The sequence below is a fragment of the Cryptotermes secundus genome, unplaced genomic scaffold (assembly GCF_002891405.2).
Source record: "Cryptotermes secundus unplaced genomic scaffold, Csec_1.0 scaffold2192, whole genome shotgun sequence".
Lineage (NCBI taxonomy): Eukaryota > Metazoa > Arthropoda > Insecta > Blattodea > Kalotermitidae > Cryptotermes > Cryptotermes secundus.
In genome coordinates, this window is record NW_019726289.1 from 20,036 (window position 1) to 34,093 (window position 14,058).

The following is a 14,058-nucleotide window of genomic DNA, read 5'->3' on the forward strand; positions in this document are numbered from 1 at the left end:
TTATGGCACAACTTTATATATGGATCTTTTATTATTCAATCATCACAATATGCATCACTGATAAGTATCTAACAAACTACATCCTACAACATCCCAAAAGACAGTAATCTTTCTGTAGGTCCAAATAGGAGACTTCATGCAAAGTGATAGTTCAAAAAAAAACATACAGTTTCAGCATTACATATGACATCTCATGAACTCCACTGAGTCTCAGTGATGTTTTACCATATGTATGGGCAACTTGTTCTGTTTGTTTCGTATATCTTATATTTGTATTCCTTCCACTTCTTCTATACTTGCCAGCAGGTGAAGAGTAAATTGCAGGAATGCCTGGCTGGATGAATGGGATGCCTTGTGACGTTATGAGAGCAAACTGCTGTCCTGCAGCTGCTGCTGCCACCATTGCAGCATTGAAACTAGCTGCTGCAGCTGCAGATGACGATGGAGAGGAGTGTGGTGGGAAAACTGAAGGATGGAGTCCTCCTCCTCCAAGTGGAGGCAACCCACTGCCAGGACCCTGTAGGGTCTCAGAGTTTGGATTTTGTTGTTCATACGGAGGGGGACCTCCTGAAACACATACATAATCATACTGAAACATAGTTCCCTTTCACTGTTACTGAAAAACGTCAGATGACTGTGCACAGACTCTTTCCATCTGTGTGGATGCATCTGTATACTCGCAACCCTAAGTGTATAAATGCAATTATTTTCTACTTGAAATTCATAAATTTCATTAAAGACATATACTATTCCCAAAACATTTTTGGCAGTGAAATTTCTGGAACGAAAAAGCAGCATTGCAGGACTCTATATAAGAGGCTGAGCAGTTCCACATGCAACACAAGGATGTTCCAAAATTTTGATTCATTCAAAATATTACTACAATATATCCTATTACTTCTGGTAGGAAGATATTTAAAATAGATTAATTACTTTCCTTCAACTGTCTTATGTTGATATATCAATCATATTACCATTCACATAACCTAACTTTTACTACCTTAAAGGAATACTTTTTACACAAAGGTGCTCATGTGTGCATGCACCTCTTTCAGCCAGCACACACATCAGCAAACAACTGATACATATCAACATATCTGTCCAAGGTCACACAAATACTTTTGCATTTATGTTTGGTCCTTGAGGCTAAAACGAATCATGAGGGTACTGGCAACAATGTTTTAGAAGACAAAGAAGAAAAGTGATCATTCATTTCCAGTCCATTACAAGGTCTTGACAGGACACTGAATATACACCTTTCATTACTGCAGGACACGAGTAACTGTAATAAATTCATAGTTAATGAAATCTGTTCATTGCTAAATAAAATAAAGTAAAATATTCTTCTAACCTGCACCATTATTGATGGAATCATTGCTTTCTTCATTGTTATTGTCTTCTGGTTCCCTCTTAACAACTGGGGGACTAAGGGCACCACTGCTATGTTTTGCAATGTGAGGCCGAAGACGATCCAATTCTGAGAAAGCCTGCACCAATTTAAAATAAGTAGAATATTACTTACATGTTAATAAGCGGGCAGATCGATATAAATCATGGTGGAACTGGTGTGTACTATTCACAGTTCACAGACTAAATGCATGAAGAATATCCAAGACAAGTAGACATTTTTGTGTAGAAGCAGCCACAAATTAATTGATTTGGCAGTAGCACATTCATTAGTAGGCCTACCTGACATACAAGTATGCCAATTAAACTATAATACTCACAGACTGTACTTTCTAATCAATAATAAAATGCCTATTAGATTTGTAAAATCCTTTTCCATACTATTGTGAACCTGAAATTTCTGTTTGATAACAGCCAGTCTTTGAACTGAGATTCAGACCCAGCACCTTCCACACATGAGATAAGAATGCTGACCACTTATGCTGTGACATTAAGGCGGCAGGTGTTGATTCAAAAGTCACTCCTCAGGAGTCCTCATTTGTGTGATGTTTCATCTTTATTAGTTGTACACACAGATTATGGTCTTAAATACAAACAATTATATGTATTCAGTATCATCTCACTACAGGCTAGAGATCATAAGCTTGTTTAGCATGTTGGTATTACTCATTTTAACTATGGTTTGGACAATAATCAAAGAAGACATTCTGTTTCTCATTTCGTTTGTCATTTACGAACCAAATAAATCACTGAAAGCTATATTCAGCCAGTAGGCAAATAGCTAGCCAGTCCTTATGATGAGACACTGGAAATTGATTCACAATGATAACACTACAACTAATCATCTTTCCCCTCAAGACTGAAAATATTCTTCTCATTATATTTATATTTGTATTTGTTTTCATCCATTCTGCTACATAGTAACACTTGGACAAGTCATTTGGCAATACAAGGTAACTAAACAAATCTACAAAGTTACAAGCATACTACCAACATCTGTTACAATCATAAGCAATATGTAGGTCACAGGTCTGTAATGTACTGTACCTGATTACAAGCATTGCAGTGGTAATGTTCCTTCCTCTTTAGTTTGCAGAATGGACGGCTGCAGGACTGCTCTGGTCCATAGCGATCATGGCGCTCAAGTGACATCCAGTCCGGCCTTGAGACTATGTCATGTTGCTGAGACTGCTGCTGCAGGAGACGAGACAGTGACTGCTGAGACCCTCCTTCTGAACCTGTAGGTTCACCCTTGACACCTGATGATAACAGAATTTTATTACTAAACCAATCTTGCAAACCTTCAAATAGGTACTGAAATATGAAGGCTGACATTTACTTCCAGATTATAACAATGTTATTGTGCAGTTTCACATATCTTACTTAACCGAGAAGATTACAGAAGTAAGAAAAACTCTGTATTACAAGCGCAGAAGTGGCCAGTCTTAGCTCAGCATTTCCAAAACATTTTGTCTGAAAATTCCTTTCAGCCTTAAAAGAATGAATGAACCCCACTACAATAAACTACAACTGTGGAAAGACCATAAAGTGAAACAGAGACTTTTACAATATAAAAATCAAATTAAATGAAGAACTTTTGTTCCTTCCTTTACCCAATAATCCATGATGAAGTGATATCAATTTTCATAGTACCACAATTTATACCCAGCAATGAGGATTTTTTTTTTATAATGGATCCAACTCAACAGGTGGCTCACCGCTTTCTCACCAGATGCCCGAAACAGATCCAGATTCTGAAACGCTGTGGTCTACTTGGAATACTAAATGAACTAAATCAAGAAACCCAGTAGTTCTAAGCATAATTTATGGTACTAAAAAATGCGCAAGATACACCTAGCAAAATAGGAAAATAAGGGACACTGTTATAGAACTTATTTGCAATGGTATTCTAATATAATATATAAATGTTTAAATTTCATAATTACCTCATTCTTCATATAAGATTGTAGAGTCAATTCTAGCAAGCAGTGGGTTGTACTGTAAATCTTCATTAACTCGTTTGTGTATATAAGAGATTTTATAGTGTATCTTCTCTGGTTAGTTACAGTTAATATATCACATACTTACAGAGTTTTTAGAGTACAAGCATCTTTCCTGGTACTTGCTTAGGGGTTTAAGAATTATATTCAGATTCATAATTTCAATACAAAATTACTTTTTAGATTGGTAAATGGAAGTAGAAACACAGTGTAAGATGAGAATCACTGATTTATTTCAAGCATTATTCCTCAGAATGATCATGAAAAACGAAATATGTCACAATCTGTACACCTGACCTCTGAAAATAACCTCTAGCATAATAAATGTTAAAAAAAATATTATACCAACTGACGCAAAGTCCAATGGCCGAATTTTAGGGAGATGTTTAGGAAATAAGCTGGAGCCGAAACTATGAACACCATACATACATGACAGCAAATCTACTTGAAGGAATCTTGTCTGTTGATTTCAACGACAGAACACTTCCCTTTATGTTGGAGGAAGTATCCATTAATGTTCATGTGGGCATGTGGTTTTAGGATGATGGTGGCCCTCCTCACTTTACATGCTAAATGCATAATTGGTTGAAGAGCCATCTTTTGAACACACTGACTAGCCGTGGGGGTCCAATCATCTGGCCTCCATATGTTCCTCATCTGAAGTAATTTGAATTTGTCTTATGGGGATTCATCAAACACAATATTCTTGCTGAAGAAGGGATTGCAATGACCCTATCAACTGCATCTTGGTAGTTGCACCAGACATCAGGGACCAATCCAGACAATTTGATTTTGTCAGGAACTACATGATGTTGCTCTGAAGCACACATGCAGGCCAGTAGAAGAAATTCTGAATAGTTCTTGTAAAGATATATATAGAACCTCATATGAGTCCCCACTTTGTGTAAAATACAGTATATAATTAGAAATGAAAGGGGCTAGAAAATTTGGAATCTTTGCTTATTCATTCATTGTAATTAAATGTAAAAAATACTGATGTTAAATGTAAATAACAAAGTCTATACATGAATGGGCAATTATTTTATTTCCCCAAAATGTGGCAAAATATAGTATCTTTATAGGGGTTATAAATCAATCAAAAATTTATGTACATTTTCTTCCCAAACATATCTCCCCAATAAAGTAAACTGTATGAATTTCAACATTTGGATGATAAGGTTGTGAAAGTAAAAAGGAAATGGTATATTTACATGCAAATATCAAATATGACTAACAAATGCCAAAACAGCCCATTTTATTTCACATATTATATTTACTTTTACTGTAAAAATTGTAAGATCGCCTTGCCAAGAAGCCAACCTTAAAAACTTGTCAATACATTTTGCATTAATGACCAAATTAATGAGCAACAATTTTGGAATTACTCATATTACTAATGTCCTCATCCATTGGGTTGGTAGTGATTGGTGGTGATTTACTGACATGTATGTATGTTTAAACCCTGTCCTAATTTAAACAGAAACACAAGGTGAAAAATGCTTGAAGTTAAAAGTATGAGGGGGGGGGCGACTCTGAAAGTAATGCCTACTATTTATTTCCACAGAAACTACAACAGATACAGGATGCACAATAATGCTACAAAACACTATCCTTCCACAGTCACCATGGTTGGCTATGCATTTTCACCAGCAATGAACAAGCGCCTGCATGCTGCGCTCATTAAAATCCACACCAGCAGAGGCAACCCACTTTCTCACAGCTGCGATGATGGCGTCATTATCAGGAAAATGTTACCCATGTAGTCTATCTTCAATGGCATGAACAGATGGAAGTCACAAGGTGCCAAATCTGGACTGGCAGTGGGTGAGGTAGGTCAGTCCAGTTACTCTCTGCAACGTGCCTCATTGTCTTCAAATTGGTATGGGGCCTGGCATTATCATGTTGCAGGAGAAAGGATGCCTTATTCTCTGGCCTGGCTCTGGAAATTTGTGCCTTCAGCTTAGTCAGTGTCATGATGTAGCGGTCAGAGTTGATGGTTTGTTCAGGTTCCAGGAAATCCAGGAAGATCACATCTTTCCTATCCCAAAATACAGTGCACATCACTTTACCTGCTGGTGGCTGCATCTTGAACTTTTTCTTTGATGGGGAATTCGCATGTCACCACTCCATGGACTGTCGTTTTGATTCTGGCTTGAAGTGGTAACACCACATCTCAACACCGGTGATGATGTGATCCAGGAAACTATCACCTTCAGCTTCATAGTGGTTCAGCAGGTCCTGACAGACTTGCATTCAGTGGTCTCTATGTTCCTGAGTGAGCATCCATAGGACCCACCTGGCACAAACTTTGCAATATTCCAAGGTTGCCAACACAGTTTCCAACAAACTGAAGCCGATATTCAACCCTGTACACAGTTTCCTGGTCGTAATCCACTGATTCATGCCGATGAGCTGATTGAGGCACTTTTCATATTGTGGGCTTGACAGCTGGGCAGGGCTGCCCAGAACATGGCCTGTCTTTCACAACACTATCACCACTGCTGAAATGCACCAACCACGACCTGTATTCACATACACAGTTTGGTTTCCATAAATGTTCAGCATCACTGAATGTCAGTGGTTGCAATTTTTTCCAAATCAAGGAATTCAGTAACACACCTGTGCTTTGTATGCAGTTCCAAGTCAGATGCAATTTTACCAGACTGCCCCACTGTTGATATATGTCACACAGCAACAAAACTTACTATTGGCGCGAAGGTTCAACCTTCACTGCCATACCACCAGCATCCATATCTGACATTGTGGGCAAACATAATAAAATAGGATGCATTACTTTTGGTGCACACTTCATATAATTACAGGGATGTCTGGTCTCAATAATTCACACTTTCTGATATTGTTTACTGTAAACTTCACACCCATTTACTTAAGCATAAATATAAGTGTACATTTTCACCTAAATTTATCACAAATATATAATGTGAAACAGTTCCTTTGCTAAAGCTACTTCACTAAAGGGGATGCCTTGAAAAGCATCATACTTGACACTACTAAAGTTGTAATGTTGAAACTTTGATATAAAGAAATTTGTGTAACAGAAATAATGATTTGGTACAGCTTTTGATGAATTTTAACTGACACAGATTAACTTAAAGGTACAATTCTTCTTTCTTATTCTATCACTCAAATACACACCATATGAGCTCCTCACAGCAGTGACTATGAAGACAGAAATAAGGTAAAGGTTGTGTCCCTTTCATACCAAACTCGATTATCAAACAGAGTCCTGTGCATCCATAGTAGATAATCTTCAGGTTTTTCCTTCTCATTAAAATACACCATGGATTTGTACACACAAAGAGAGGAATAATGAAAACAATCTTTCTATATCAGGACAGAACACTACTTAATGTACAACTTATAAGACATAATAGGCAAAACAGTTTTCAAAACAATGGCAATAGAAGATGAGAGCAGAAATCATGCAGCAGTTAATGTGATGAAATGTTAATGCAGTAGTACTGGCTGGGGGGGTAAGGAATGAGCCACCTATCACTGGAGGCAAGCTGGAATGGATGTCATTAGAGTGGGACAAAATGGAACATGATCCTCACGCACCTGTTCCAGAATGCTGTCTGTTCCTGCCTTCTGATGACGTTTCATTGCTTGGCACGGTGATGATGGCACCACAACGAGTTTGAGGAGGGGATGGAGGGGAAGGGGAAGTTCCCCTGGACGATCTGGAAATACCACCCGCCTTCCCCAGTGACGTGGAAGATGTAGAAGAGGATGAAGAAGAGGAGGAACCAGGATTTGAACCCGTACCAGCACCACCACACGAAAACGCAGACAGCGGGTAAAAAGTTCCCGAAGCCTTCACCACTAGAGACAGAAAACCAGAACCATGGTCATACAGACACACATAATGTGCTATGTCAAGATGCTGTGTTTTGAAGTATGAGTGGCTGCAATCATTGGGCATAAATAAGAACCGTTAATGATATGATATAAAATGGAAGGAACTGTTCACTGGAAAGATCCTAATTTCTCTTCCCTAAAAATAAGTAAATAGGAATTACATTCAACTATAATGAGAAGTAATAATTAAAAGAACCGCTGCTCCAGTGTTTGTATATTATGATGTCCAATTGGCTGGGTCAGGCATGTAAATTGTCAGAATATTCAACATTATATGCAGACTGGTAGGGGTTAAAATTATGTATGATACAAATGAAAAATTTGCATTCAAACTCTAAAAACATAAAATATATATCTATAAAATAGAGAAAATTCCAAGGATTTCACAGAACATAAACATTATGTTGCCTTTTAATGGTAAGCTGTTGAGGATTGCATTTCCATGAATACAAATTACAGGCATACTTAAGAATAGTATAAATTTCAATAATGAGTAGATAGTGTCTATGTAACAGTATCAAAGTAACTTTAAACAGAGCACGAATAAGGCTGTGGATGGAGAAAGTAACCAATGGAGTGAATGGTAGGATTAATGAGATATCAATGGACAACTTCATACAGAGGAAATGAAGGAATCAGACAGTAAATAACAAAGAGATATTTAAGGTGAGAGTTATATTTTCACCAGATGCCTGCAATGTCAATAGTATTTGTGTGACCACACACATAAAATTAGTATTTTTTAAAGATTTTTAGCTTTTGGAATGCGGTGCAGCTACAATTTTACAGCAGTGGTGTGGTCCATGTGTGTGGTGAGAGACAATGCCAAGAAAAACCAGTGATTTGTGGTGGACAAAATGACACTGGGGTCACATTTTTCTTAGTATTTCCGTTTCCCCTACCAATCATCATTCCACCAATTTCTTCATTCCTTCATATCCATTTATCATCCTACCACTGATGCTACACTGTCTCCATACTAACCACATCATTAAATAGCAAAAGATGATAATGAAGCAAAGACACAGGCACTTTACTTTGTATTGAAATTTCTTGAAAATCACACCTTCAGAAACTTTGTTCTGCAAATCCCCCTACAAAGCATTCCTTCTTGGATTTCCAGCATTGTCTCAAATATGTGAATAACTTTCCAATAATAAGGGTTCTGTCTCAAATGAGGCTAGTTTACAGCTGAACCTCAAATTTAGTTGAGTACAGTGATGAGCAAGACAACTGTGATGAAAACAGCTTCCCTAACTTCAGTAAGTCTCATTAAACATAAATTTTGAAGATAAATGACGAGATTTCATTTTGAAGTCAGCATCCCCCTCCACCTCTATTTAACAGAAGAGCACTGGAATTCCTTGCCTGTCAATTCTCTAAAATCTGCATCACTGTGCCTGTAATACACGTAACACTCATACTCTGTAGGATGTAATGTGTCATGGTATCAAATCTGTCAAAGTTGCTTCTTTTATCTATTTTCCCATTCATTCAGAACTCAACACAGACCTGCACACTGAGGGATACAGCAGGTGCCTCATTTAGCAAGTGCATCTCAAAGCTCTGTATGACATCTACATTACATACAGTAAGTGTAATGTCACAATATAAGAATCCTAACACTATTTACATATATAATTTTTAAAGCATAAGCTATTTATCTCACTAACCCATGACTCCTTTGCCATGTTAACTGTCTTACCTGTGGTTTTGTTTGCTGATGCTTCTGGTGACGGAGCACGGATCTGTGGTGTCCTCAAGAGGACTGGGGACCCAGCACTGGGTGACAGAGATGAACCCTCAGCACCAGACACTTCAGATTTGATGTGTACTGGAGATTCTGTCAGAAATAAGGGACATTGCAGGAGTTAAATGTATACATCTATACTTTTTAACATTCCTATGTACATCCTTCACAGACTGTACTTCCATCCACAATGCAACTCTTTTATTTCCTCCTCATTTTCACTTTCACAACATATTTTGGCTCTATATGGCCATCATCAGGTGTTCTATTTGCAAAAACTGTTTCACTGGCAAAATAACACCTAATTATGGCCATATACAGCTGAATCATATCGTGAAGGTGAAGAGGAGGAGGAGGAAATAAATAAGTTGCATTGTGGATGGAGGTATAGTGAGTGAAGAATATATTAATCCAACAAAATGCCTAAATACAATATTCCTATGTACATGTTAAGGCTGTGGCAACAACTTCAACTTCAGATTGTATGCCATACTGGGTCTTCACAACAAAATTTAAGTCCAGAATATTACTTAATGACCATAATGGCCAATCAGAACTAGCCCGAGATCAAAATTAATGTTTAAGAGGACTTGATTCAACATTCACTAATTAATAATATGTACCCACTTTCTGAAAATGTATGTTCAAATCTATAATAAGTTTTAATTATGAGACTTCTATATTAAAAACATATTTAGAAGGAAAAAAACACACTTTCTTATGTATGAATGGACAAAAATGAACTGAAAGTTTGCATTTAATGAAGTCATAGAATGTGCATGTCTGAATATCAATAATATCCATAAAATGTAAATCAGTTTTATTCTTGTAAGATTTGAGGCTTTTGAGTTTTATTCTTGTGTACAGAAAGCAAAAACAAATTTTCTAACCTGGCTCCTTCTTAAGACTTTGGCTGCCTGTTGACACTGGTGACTCACAGCTTCTACGATGACTACCAGATGTCTCCGTAGCAGCTTCATTAGCCTCCTCCATACTACCAACATTACCACCATTACGATGTTTCTGTTCATGGATGGCCATGGTTGAATAACGCACAAATGAATATCCACAGCCTGGTCGCACGCAGTGGAAATGCCGATTTATTCTGTTACTGCACCCATTTACATTAGCATTAGATACAAAAAATTTTCATTCCAAGAATCAATTCAAAGAGAAAACAGAGAAGTGTCTCGATACAATTGAGTTTTGATATTGTCACTGTCCAACTGAATCCTCTGCTGTGCCATTTAACTGTATTCTTCCTAATGCTAATATACAATTTAAATGCTTGTTAAGTCCTTATACTTTACTGTGTGAAGCACAGCAACAGCTACTTGAATTCATTAATTACATTATGTTCAATTTGGTAGAGAAAGAATATAGAAAGCAACACTGCCATTGTCAGTTGTGTTCAACAATATCAAGAACTCAATCCTGAAGCTGCAAAACTAATCATTATCCGCAATTTCTCTAACCTTTTTGTTATGTTTGTAAATTCCTGTACATTTCAGTTATTAATGACGTTTACAACCTTAATAAAGTTTGTAAGGCCATTAATTTTCTCCCTCTTTTCAGGACCTTAGTAAGACTTCTTGGTAAGTAGCTACTTGGAAGACTCAGAAAGAGATGGGAGGTGAATGAAACTACATTAAGATCATGTAAATGATGGGCTTTGGTACTGGAAATGTTGGATATTCATGTCCTCAGATATTCAGTATTAGAGGGGGTGGGTTTCCCCATGCACCACGACTAGTAGTCTATTGTACGTCCCTACTGTACATCCCCTTTAATTTCTATTGTCACCATACCCTACCGGTACTGGTGCTCGCTATCAGCCCTTTCTGCCAGTGAGGTCGGCCCTCTTCTGGCAGTGGTACCCGATAACTTCCCCATCTACCGGAGGCACTGGAAACTACTTGGGTGGGAAACTTTTTGCCTAATTTTGCTCAGAGGTCTCCTAGAGACATGTAGATCTTTTACGTGCTGTAAATCTATAACACGGGACCCACGGCTTAAAGTCCCTCCCAGAGGACCTGTTCCCTGAATTTTTCCGCCCTTAAAAATTCCACGACCTCTGCCGGGTTTGAACCCGCATACCTTGAGTCATGAGGTGGGAACGTTACCCCTAGACTACGGAGTCCACTTTGTTCAGGTCTTACTACCAGAGTTATGTAGTTATGATATAAATATTTCTAAGTGATAGGTGAATGTCACTGAGTAACAGTGGGCAAGGATATCTTAAATCAGAACACTGAGAGCTCTAATATTTGTCACAATGAAGAAAATTTGTGCTTCTGAATTGCATTTGGAAGCTGCAGTCCTGGCTAGGGCAGAGACTATCCTGAAATTTATGGTTTCCCTCAGTTCCTCCAGGAAAATGCTGGGACAGTATGTTACTTTAGCCCACAGACACATATTTCCCATTCTTTGCGATTTATTATTCACTGTCATCCCAACATTCAATTTTTCTTAACCTGAGTCACTTATAAATGTCATTATGTTGTAAACAAATACACAAATATTACTCACCTATGGCAGGATGGGAGACGACAATCAACTGTCCGGTCAAAGAAAAGGAACCCATCCATGATATCAATGTTGTCATGGAAATCTTTGGAGTGCATGATGAGTATATCCTCACGGTTAGTGACATAGAAACACCGTGGCTGACTACAGTGGAAGTGCTGACACCTGGAGTTGTACGGGCACAGTGCATCTGGACAAGGTGTCCCTTCAGGAAATGAGTAGAATCCTTCTTGTAACAGGTCAAGTCGATGCTGTATAGCAAACAAAAGTAATTATAAAACTTCCCTTTCCATCAGCACTTTTATTTATCCTCAACTATGCAATATTCCTGTGGTCTATCAGAAAATGAATTGGTAACAAAACATACTGTGACATGTAAACCCACTGCTAGGCAACGGCTTGTTGAAACATGTTTCTGGAATGACCAGCTGGAACAGTCAGTCACTGAGCAAAGCTGGATAAACACAACAAGTGGGTTACCATGGTATTACAAGTGTAGTCATGACAACGAATTTGTGACAAAGGAATTTCCATGGATACAAACTAGCCTCTATATATAGTCATGGAGATTCCTAATTGATTTCTTAGACAGTAAAATATGGTCGTGAGTCCCACAGGACAAGGACCCGAGAGTGGCTGTGATGGCAAGGGCCAGCAGCAATTGTAGTAAACTACAGACCCATCCTCTCACCAGAGAGAGAACCGCACATCAACAAACCCACAACTGCCTGACAGTAATAAAAATCTCTTCATAGCCCCAGATGGTTGCTTAATTCCAAGACTGACCGACTGTTGGTCATAACACAAGACTCTGGCTCAGACTACTGATTAATTCAGTTGAAGATAACTGAGAAGGCAGCTCAATAGTTGAAGTTTTGACAAATGCTGAAGACTTATTTTATTTGTTATGGTTATAGTAAGGGGTCCTGCAGTAACATAGTTAGTTGAGGCACTACTACTTTTCTACTGCAAACTTTCGGTCCTACAAATCTTTTGCTGTTAATTTATATATGGCAAATTTATAACAAAAAAGACACAGCATTTAGTTCAGCTCATTGGCTAATATTTGTAACTCCTGCAACTGTAAACATATTACAAATTATCATGCAGTAGTAGTAGTAGTAGTAGTAGTAGTAGTAGTAGTAGTAGTAGTAGCAGCAGCAGCAGCAGCAGCAGCAGCAGCTGCAGTGGTGGCAGTGTTAGTAGTAGTAAGTAGTAGTCATGGTGGTGGTGGTAGTAGTAGCTGCAGCAGCATGTTGTTGTTGTTGTTGTTGTTGTTGTTGTTGTTGTTGTTGTTGTGGTTGTTGTTGTTGTTGTTGTTGTTGATGATGATGATACTGTTATCCCTGCTTACCTTACCTCCTTAAAAGTTTACATAAAATGGATACACATTATAACAGTAAGACTTAATCAAATATTCCAGTCTATTACAATTATTAGAAGATGCGCATAAAACATCCATTGCCAGCACTGCCACCAACATTGCCCTCATTATCGTCACCATCATTATTGCAAATAATTTACTACTTAAGCATATTTTATTGTTTTAAGTTTGAGTGAGCTATCTTCAAAACAGATTTAATGCAGCCATTATGTTATTTTCCGTTCCACATAAATAATGAGAGCTGCATATTTTTTCCATCATCCATCACCACACGCCATTTCAGGCCCTAAAATTAAGTGGTACCAATACTGATCCCACCTCACTAGTTCATGTCTCCACCATGCTGTTATTGCCAATGGAAGCAAATTATAAAATTTTAGGTTCAGGTGCCTCTAATATCATAACATCAGTAGCAGATTTTGAAATAAGTTGATCACCTGGTTGAGAAGTTAAAATAATGAACAGAATACTGATCGTACATGTCTACTGAAGAAAGACAAGTAGGCCACTCCTCTCCTACCCTCATTCTGAAAGATCTCAGGATACTTGGTACACTTGAGGTATTAACTATGTAATTTTGAAATATAAATCAGTTTAGTTGTTACAAAGTTAACTTGCTCAACTATAACGCTACACTTACCCTAAAAATAGCATAACTACTGGCCAAAAAAAACAAACATACTGTGACATGTTGGCCCCTACCTCCCCAGCTGCGCGTAGCGGTAACATAGCGCTCGCGTAATAGGCGAGTAATCACCCCGCATCCTGGTAGCTATGCAACGCGCAACGCGCGGTGACGTCACGAGCGGAGCCGAAGTGAGCAAAGCGGAGCCGACGTTAGCCGAGTCCCCGCAACCTTGAAGCTATGCAAAGCGAATCAACAGCGGTGANTAAAAAGAGGAAATCATCTTACAGATAGAAACAATGCAAAATCCTTCAGAAAATGAATGAATATATCAATCACAATAAGCAATACTGTCATACTACTAGCAGATGTAGCCAGTCGACTGTATATGTTAACAGGAACTTGTGTGAAAAACTAATCACTTATTTTCCATTGATATGACACAGACTATATAAAAAAGAAAAAAAAAAACAAAAAGGGGGGGGGG

General features: G+C 38.0%; 1 protein-coding gene across 5 annotated transcripts in view; it reads right to left on the bottom strand.

Annotated features, from left to right (window-relative positions):
* LOC111864186 (zinc finger protein castor homolog 1) overlaps window positions 1–14,058 on the bottom strand; it is a 183,393-nt gene that overhangs the window by 12,922 nt on the left and 156,413 nt on the right. For 4 of the 5 annotated variants that reach the window (XM_023851255.2, XM_023851254.2, XM_023851253.2 and 1 more), the window contains 7 exons: window positions 11,566–11,813; window positions 9,927–10,147; window positions 8,992–9,129; window positions 6,987–7,250; window positions 2,455–2,666; window positions 1,352–1,487; window positions 301–567 (listed from right to left, as the gene is read on the bottom strand). In XM_023851255.2, the coding sequence (XP_023707023.1) occupies window positions 301–567; window positions 1,352–1,487; window positions 2,455–2,666; window positions 6,987–7,250; window positions 8,992–9,129; window positions 9,927–10,147; window positions 11,566–11,813 (1,486 nt within the window). The remainder of the gene's footprint in view (window positions 1–300; window positions 568–1,351; window positions 1,488–2,454; window positions 2,667–6,986; window positions 7,251–8,991; window positions 9,130–9,926; window positions 10,148–11,565; window positions 11,814–14,058) is intronic. The other variant, XM_023851257.2, reaches the window with a different exon arrangement.